Source organism: Sus scrofa, chromosome 7, assembly GCF_054392235.1.
Source record: "Sus scrofa isolate SSC_HxYL_T2T_F1_AM1 chromosome 7, Sscrofa_HxYL_maternal_Yorkshire_Landrace_v2.0, whole genome shotgun sequence".
Taxonomy (NCBI): Eukaryota; Metazoa; Chordata; class Mammalia; order Artiodactyla; family Suidae; genus Sus; species Sus scrofa.
The window spans coordinates 84,526,283-84,535,127 of NC_139389.1; the positions used below are offsets into that span (position 1 = coordinate 84,526,283).

General features: G+C 53.7%; 1 protein-coding gene across 1 annotated transcript; it reads right to left on the bottom strand.

The window, feature by feature from the left end:
• Positions 1 to 4,453: 4,453 nt before the first annotated feature.
• Positions 4,454 to 5,568, bottom strand: PSMB11 (proteasome subunit beta 11). The gene has a single exon (XM_001925763.3). It carries the CDS (start codon positions 5,532 to 5,534, stop codon positions 4,659 to 4,661), a length of 876 nt encoding a protein of 291 aa, XP_001925798.1. The 5' UTR covers positions 5,535 to 5,568; the 3' UTR covers positions 4,454 to 4,658.
• Between the last annotated feature and the right edge of the window lie 3,277 nt (positions 5,569 to 8,845).

Genomic DNA, 8,845 nt, shown 5'->3' on the forward strand with positions numbered 1-8,845 from the left:
CTGCAATCAAGTGCCTGTGCAAAGTTTCCGTGGGCCAAAGGGCTGGGGGAGAGGCCTGAGCCCACCCACTCCAGCTCATCCTCCTTTCTCCTTTGGGGGCCAGTTCACTTCAAATCCCTTTAATAGAAGAGGATTTGGGCTAATTCTAGTCAGAGACTAAGGAGATAACGACTTGTGCCCCCACCTCCACCACCTCTGGGTTCCCTGTTGTCTCCAATTGTCCAAGGAAATTCAGATGTGGGGATTGGGAGTTCCTGTTATGGCGCAGCAGAAACACATCTGACTAGGAACCATGAGGTTGCAGGTTCAATCCCTGGCCTCGCTCAGTGGGTTAAGGATCCGGCGTTGCCCTGAGCTGTAGTGTAGGCTGAAGACAAGGCTTGGATCTGGTGTTGCTGTGGCTGTGGTGTATGTAGGCTGGCAGCTATAGCTCCAATTAGACCCCTAGCCTGGGAACCTCCATATGCTGAGGATACGGCCCTAAAAAGCAAAAAAAAAAAAAAAAAAAAAAAAAAAAAAAAAATGTGGGGATTGGCTGGAAGGGAGGGTGAGAAGGGGAAGTGTGAGCAAGGGCTTCCAAAAAAAGGAGATGTAAAGACTAAGAAGAGAGGAAGAAGGTTCTAGACTAGGAAAAAGTGAGGGTGGGGGACAGCAGAGGGAGGCAAGCCAGTGCCTCCTGGGGCCTGTGATGCCAACTGGGGGACGTGCAGGTGGCATAGTCACAGTGGAACTGGGCCTGCTGCCCCCACCTTTAATTCTTCCCAGCCTATGGCCTTACTTCGTGAAGCACAAAGGAGGAAGGAGAGGGACCAGGGAGGAGGCTGTTAGAGGGGCTGGGTCAAAGTCAGCTGCGGTGGGAGCCCAGCATCTCTCACTGCGCACTCCCTGAGCAGAGAAAGGGTCCACCCAGCAAGCCGAATTAGCACCCAGGTCTGCTAACTTCAGACGGGGCTCCTGGGGATGTGATGGGTTAGGACAGGGTTAGGAGGGGTTAGGACAGGTCCTTGTGAACTTCCCCTCTAAACGTAGGATGCTAGCAATCAAGGAAGGCTGCTCCAATGGGAAGGTGCCTTCTCGTACCTTCCGTGCTTGCTTGGTTAGGGCACCCAGGGGCAGGAGAACAAGTACCTTGCTCTAGTGATGGAACCAGCCCCTTGCCTGCTCTAAGAGCCTGTGCAAGAGCAGGCTGCCTGGCCCTGAGGCAGATGATTAGGAGGCAGCACCCAGAGCAGGTGGTCAGAGGGCTGAGTCTTCCAGGTCAGGGCAGGAAAGCCCAGATCTCTGCCCCCTTTGGTCTCAGCCTGAGGTGTGCATCAAGCCTTCAGGAATAAGTACAGAAAGGGAGGGACTGACTCATGAGCCATCCCTGGGTGGTGAGGGGTGCATTGAAGTGGGATGTGGGCCTTTGCCTGCTCCCCCAGCACACCTTAACACCCTCCTCAGGTCCTCCCCAACTCATTAAACTTCAAGGAAAGATTTCCTGTCATAGCTCAGTAGTAATGAACCTGACTAGGATCCATGAGGTTGCAGGTTCAATCCTTGGCCCCGATCAGTGGGTTAAGGATCCAGCATTGCCATGAGCTGTGGTGTAGGTCACAGACCAGCTTGGATCTGGCATTGCTGTGGCTGTGGTGTAGGCCAGCAGCTACAGCTCCAATTTGACTCCTAGCCTGGGAACCTCCATCTGCCACCAGTGCGGCACTAAAAAAAAAAAAAAAAACCTTCAAGGAAAACAGCAGGGCTTAGGGAAACAGGCTTGTCAGCAAGACCCTTGGGCTTATCTCTGGTCTTAAATACCTCACCATTGGAAAGACAGAACATGTCAAAGGGAGTCAAGAGTGCAGGACAGTGGGAAGCAAAGAGGAAAGAGGTGATATAAGAAGGAGACACAAGAAGACGGGGTTTCGCTCCTGTTCTGTTGTCTTTATCTGGGTTCAATCTTCCTTCCCAGATTAATGAGAAGGTGAGGGGTGCAGAGAATTCCAGGGGCCCATAGTTCCCAGCAAGCCTCTGGCTGGCTTCAGGTGGCAACCCCAGGCTAGGCCTCCTGCCTCTCACTGCCTGCCTTTTCTCACTCCCAGGGCCTCCAGACAGGGGGGGAGGAGGCAGAAGGAGTGAACCAGGGGGCGAGCCCTGCCTCACCGCCTCTCTACTCTGGACATTTTTCTTTTTCTTTCTTTCTTTCTTTTTTTTTTTTTTTAGGGCCGCATCTGTGGCATATGGAGGCTCGCAGGTTAGGGGTCCAATTGGAGCTGTAGCCTCCGGCCTACACCACAGCCACAGCAACTCAGGATCTGAGCCATGTCTGCAACCTACACCATAGCTCAAGGCAACGCCAGATCCTTAACCCACTGAGCGAGGCCAGGGATTGAACCCACAACCTCATGGTTTGTAGTTGGATTTTCTTCCGCTGTACCATGTCAGGAACTCCCAACTCTGGACCATTTTCCCAAAAGAAGTGGAAGGGCCTGTCTCTCTCAGGGATCAGGGGCCTCCCTCCTGCCCCAGGTGGTGCTCTTTCTCTTCCAGCCCGTTTCCTGTCTCTGCACGCTGGAACCACACATGCATCACCTATGCTGCATCGCTCACATACAAAGGAGCACAGAGCCACACTCCTCTCTGCAGGTAGAAATGCACCCTCTTGGAGTTCCCGTCGTGGCGCAGTGGTTAACGAATCCGACTAGGAACCATGAGGTTGCGGGTTCGGTCCCTGCCCTTGCTCAGTGGGTTAACGATCCGGTGTTGCCGTGAGCTATGGTGTAGGTTGCAGACGCGGCTTGGATCCAGCGTTGCTGTGGCTCTGGTGTAGGCCGGTGGCTACAGCTCCGATTCGACCCCTAGCCTGGGAACCTCCATATGCCGCAGGAGCGGCCCAAAGAAATAGCAAAAAGACCAAAAAAAAAAAAAAAAAAAAAAAAGAAATGCACCCTCTTATGCCTGAGTCAAACACTTGAACCCTGGGCAGAAGCTGCCCTTCCTCCTGTGTCCTCTAGGACTAGGCTGGCCCAGGCATCCCTGACCTCCATTAGCATTCCCAGAGTACTTCCCCTCTTCCTCTGAAGCTGAGGCATGGGCAAGGGGTGGAGAGTGGCTGTGGAGGCCACCGGCCAGATTCCTGGACCCAGCGAGAAGGCTGGTCCTCTGGTACTGAGCATCTTTCGGACGCCCCCCTTCCCCACTTGCTGCCCCCCTCCCCCCCGCCCACCACTGCTTCCCTTAGATTTCCTCGCTCCTCCCCTCATCCCTTGAAAGCCAGAGCCTGGAGGGCTCCTGTGTCTGGCCAGATCCTGCCTGGAGCAATTGTCAACCGGCAGTGCAGGGTCAGAGCTCAGGACTGGGCTGGCGGCAGGGAGGGGGGCCTGTCCCCTAGGAGGGAGGAAAGGTGCTGTTCATCCTGGGACTGGGAGCTGTAGGAGTGCGATAGAGAAAGAAGGTTCAGGACCCTTCTTTCAGGTCCCATGTCCTAGGTCAACCATGCTTTTCTCCCTCACTTGGCCTGGTGAGGTGAGGGTGGGGTGGCGTCCCTCCTGGAGCTGTCAGCCTGCATCACTGCCAAGTCAGGGCTCACAAGGGGGTGGCAGGGGGACAGGAAGGTGACATGCTAACCCAGCAATTCCCATTCGCACACCACCTCCTTCTTTTCTTCATGCCCAGAGGGAGCTACTGGAAGGAAAGGAGAAGTCTGGCAGCAGCCATGACAGGCCCAAAAGCCAGAGCGCAGGCGTGCTTCGGTGATGGCACCAGCCCTGTGAAGTGGGACCAGAAGGGACGGGGGGGTGGTAGGGGAAGCAGCTTTCTGGGCTCAGCCCTCCAGGCCCTCGGGCTCCTCTGGGTTCCTTCTTCCCTGGCCACCAGGCAGGAGCACAGCCCAGCTGCTCTCCCCCCACGTCATTCCCCAGGCACCGGGCAGGAAAAGGCCCTGGGAGAGAAGCTGTGCCAAAGCGCAGCTGTGGAGTGGCGGGCCGGGATCCCAGCCTCACCTCTGCACTGACTGTATGACCTTGGACAAGTCACTTAACCCTGTGAACCTGTTTCCTCTTCTGTCAAGAGAGTGTCCCTTTTACCTCAAAGAGTTCTCGTGAAAACTGCATTCAGTAAAGGAGTCAGCGTCATAGTCATTAGGGTGGGCGGGTGGCAGAGGAGGGAAGACCATCACCAGCCTCAGATGTCCATGCTGCTGGACCGCCCCTGCTCCTCCTAGCCCGGGCCCTCCGGGGTACTATCCGCACTTCAGTGCCCTCCTGCCATCCCCTCCTCGCCAAGGTGAGAAAGTGGCAAAGACTCTGAAGCTGAGCTGAGGACCAAACTGGGAGCAAGAAGAGAGACTGGGGACAGGGTGGGAAAAAGCAGAAAGGAGGGTGGCAGGAAAAGAGGGTCTGGCACCTAGCACAGCATCTGGCGAGCAGCCGGCGTGCAGTAAGTTATTTGCTGAAAGAAGGACTCTGTGCCGAGATGGAGGTTGGATCAATCTATTGGGTGCCAACCGGAACACGTCGGACAGAGCCATCAATAGCTCCGCGAGGAGAAAGGGATGGAGACTTGGAACAAATGAAGCCAGCAACACCAAAGAGCAGGAGCCAGATGCTGTGAGTCTGCTCCCCCTGTGGTCCCATCTCCCACCCACTCCCTGGGCTGGGCTCCCCAGGTCCTGCCGCTGCTCACAGCTTCTCCATTTCTGAAGGCATCCTCAAGTCTCCCGGGGCCGGTCCCACAGATGGTTCTCTGCCTGGGCCGGCTCTCTCGGAGGTGGCCTCCTCCTCCCCTTCCTTCTCTAGCCCAGAGAGCTTCTGCAGCTCAGAGTACAGCACCCAGGCATCATTGCGGGACACGTGCTCCCAACCACTCTCCCGCACGTGGAAGAGGTCTACGGAGCCCCCCGAGTAGGCGTCGCGGTGGGTGGCGTGAGCCACAGCGCGGCAGGCCAGGGCGTAGGCTTCCTGGGTGCTCATGTCGTAGCGGTAGCCGCGATCCAGCACACCATAGGCGTAGGGAGATCCAGAGCCCACCGAGAAGATGTCCCCCTGCAGAAGGGTGCCGTCGCTGTAGACGTAGAAGAGGGCAGGCCCGGAGCGGTCCCAGCCGCACAGGGCGGTGGCCACGCATAGATCCAGTCCCCGGTAGCGCGACATCATGCCAGATAAGAGTTTGGCGGCGCCGGCCACACTGGGCAGCTGACCCTCCCTCAGCTCGCGTAGCCGCAGCTCCCTCCGCAGCACCCGGTACCAGGTGGTGCAGTCGGCTGAGGTGCCAGAGGTGGTGCCCAGGAGGTGCTGGTGCACAGGGATGACCTTGCGCGAGGCTGGACACTCCACGTAGTTGCCGCAGGAGGAGCGAGTGTCAGCCGCAGCAATGACTCCATCACGGAAGCGGAAGGCCAGGGTGGTGGTGCCATGGGCCAGCCTGGGGCCGTGGGTCTGTAGGAAGGTCTGAGGGTCCCAGCCCCGGGGCACAGCCCAAGCACCAGCCTGAGGCAGGTAAGGGGAGGCTCCCTGGGGGTCCAAGGCTTGCCACTGGCACACATCCTGCAGAGCCATCCCTGGGGCTGAGTGAGAGTGGGAAAGAGCAAGGCAGGGATTTGTGAGCCAGTCGGGTGGGGGAAGAGAGACAGTAAAGAAGAGCTGGGCTGCAGCCAGAACCAGCGTGGAAGGCGTGGGATCTGTGGCTTCACTTCTCCCTAACCCCAGATCAGGCTTTGGGACTGGCTGATGGAGCAGCACCCCCCACTTCCAGAGGACCGGTGAGGGGCGACAGGAGGAAGCCAGTAGAGTCTCCAGCGCTGGAGGGACGCTGCCCATGACACACCTGAGCGTCCCCCAAGGAGTCTGCTGTCTGTCATCCTCCAAGCACCTGGAGTTGGGTGGGGCCTGGGTAACAGAAGGAAAGGGGGTGCCAGTGGAAGGAGCAGAGCTGGTTCCTCTTGTTTTTCCCCTGGGGGCACTGGTCACCCAAAAATAAATAAGGCTTGGGAGTTCCTGCTGTGGCGCACTGGGTTAACGATCGGGCTTGTCTCTGTGGAGGTGCGGGTTAAATCCCCTCCCAGCTTAGTGGGTTATGGATACAGCATTGCTAAGTGGCATAGGTTACAGCTCCAGCTTGGATTTGATCCCTGGCCCCGGAACTTCCATATGCTTCAGGGGTAGCAGGAAAAAAAAAAAAAGGCCCTGTTCTTGCCCTGAAAGGGCTCCCAGTCTAGGGAAACGTAAGGGCAAGGCAGAGCAGTCAGTGCAATGGTGCCACAGAGTCCCTGGTGCTGGTTCTCTCTCCAGGGGTACGAGGCCAGTGAGCTATGATGCTCAGCTCACACTTTCACTTCATGGTCAAGGTGGGGAAAGAGAAATGGACTGGGACAAGGACAAAAGAGAAAAGGACAAGTGAGGCATTGTACGGGGGTGCCAGATATCTTCAGAAAGGCAGGGTACTTCAGGGCCAGGTAAAGGGGAACTAGAATTTGGACACCCTCCACTTTGGGGGTGACCTTGAACTTTCATTTGCCACTGTCAGGTGGCACTCCTGACAGTTCTCCTGCAGTCTAGCTTTTCTGTATTAAAGTTCTGAGGATGTAGCTGAGAGGATCTGGTGGCCTTCTTTTCCTGGTCCCCTTTCTGCCCAACAATTCCCAATTGCAAGAGGCTGGTTTATAGTTTTCAAGGCAAGGGAAACAACTGACTTTGATACCATGATGCTGAGTCTAAGCCTTAGACCAACCAGGGGTGGACCCTGACAGCTGGCCCTTCAGAAAGACAAAGCAGATTGAGGCAGAGTGACAAGCTACGACTAGTGCCAGCACCATATGGAGTATATTTACTAAATATGACAGCACAAAGTGGTTCTGTGGGAAGGGGTTTATTAAAAGAAACAGACCTACATGCAAAGGAAAGAGCCCGTATCCTCTAGACATCATAATGTTGGGGCTGTGGCATCACAGTTTCCTAGAGTCTCAGTAGTAAGGACAAGTGTACGTCATGGGAAGACTGGAGAAACCAAGAGGTGACACTAAGGTCCAACCAGTCCTTCTTCCTTCTTTTGTGTAGGACCACACGGGAATCTTACTCAAGGACAAGAATGTCTCTTCTTCTTCTTCTTTTTTAAATTTATTTATTATGTATTTATTTATGTATTTATTTATTTATTTTTGTCTTTTTGCCTTTTCTAGGGCCACTACCTCGGCATATGGAGGTTCTCAGGCTAGGGGTCTAATTGGAGCTGTAGCCACCGGCCTACATCACAGCCACAGCAACACGGATCTGAGCCGCATCTGCGACCCACACCACAGCTCACAGCAATGCTGGATCCTTAACGCACAGAGCAAGGCCAGGGATCAAACCCACAACCTCACGGTTCCTAGTCGGATTCGTTAACCATCTTGCCACGATGGGAACTCCATTCTTCTTTTTTTTTAATTGAAATAGAGTTGATCTACAATATTGTGTTAGTTTCAGGTATACAAAAAAACCGATTCAGTTGTACAAATATATGTCTGCCTATCTATCTATTCTTTTCTTTATTTTTCTTTTTGTTTAGGGCCACACCTGAGACATATGAAAGTTCCCAGACTAGGGGTGGAATCAGAGCTACAGCTGCCACAGACACAGCAACACTGGATCTGAGCTGTGTCTTCAACCTACACTACAGCTCATGGCAAAGCCGGATCCTTAACCCACTGAGCAAGGCCAGGGATCGAACCCGCATCCTCCTGGATGCTAGTTGGATTCCTTATCACTGAGCCACAACAGGAACTCCCTATCTATCTCTTCTTTTTCAGGTTCTTTCCCTTATAGGTTTTTACAAAATATTGAATATAGTTCCCTGTGCTATACAGTAGATCCTTGTTGATTATCTGTTTTATACATAGTAGTGTGTATATGTTAATCCCAAATTCCTAGTTTGTCCTTTCTGCTCCCTTCCATTTCCTATTTCTAACAACTCAGTCTTAGACTCTTTTTTTTTTTTTTTAATTTTATGACTGCACCTGCAGCATATGGAAGTTTCTGGGCCAGGAACTGCATCCAAGCCACAGCTGCAATCCAAGCCACAGCTGCGGCAATGCCTGATCCGATAACCTACTGTGCCAGGCCGGGGATCAAACCCATGCATGACCCAGCCACTGCAGTTGGATTCAAGTCTTAGATTCTTTATATATGACGGGACTGCCACCTCCCTAGGTCAGGTCATTATTAAGTCAGATCTGGATAGTTGAGTGACCTAGTAATTGGCCACCCTCCAGCCCTCTAGTCTCCCCCTCTAATCTTTTTCTTTTTTCTTCTTTAGAGCCGCACTTGTGGCATACAGAAGTTCCCAGGCTAGGGGATGAATCAGAGCTAAAGCTGCTGACCACAGCCACAGCCACAGCACCTTGGGATGCGAGCTGCATCTGCAACCTACACCACAGCTCACGGCAATGCTGGATCCTTAACCTACTGATCAGGGCCAGGGTTTGAAACCCAAATCCTCATGGATCCTAGTTAGGTTCATTAATTGCTGAGTCGCAAAGGGAACTCTCTCTCTCTCTTTTTTTTTTTTTTTTTTTTTTTTTTTTTTTTGGTGGAGGGGTGAGGAAGCTCCTAGGCTAGGTATCAAACCCAAGATAAGCGGTGACATCAGATCCTTAACCCACTAGGCCACCAGGGAACTCCCTATCCCTCTAATCTTATCCTCCACACTGCCATGGTTTCCTAAGTTATCACTCAAATCCCATGTCTCCTCTACTAAGAAATCTTGAAGGGCTACAAGATCAAATCCAATCGATCTTCTCCAGGCTGGCATTTAAGGCCCACTATGGTCCAGTCCTGATCCATCCACCACAACCTCTTTTTACACTATTCCTAACACATCACCTACTTCCTCT

Excerpts from the sequence above, each read along its gene's own strand:
- PSMB11 (XM_001925763.3), bottom strand. The coding sequence starts at position 5,534 with ATGGCTCTGCAGGATGTGTGCCAGTGGCAAGCCTTGGACCCCCAGGGA.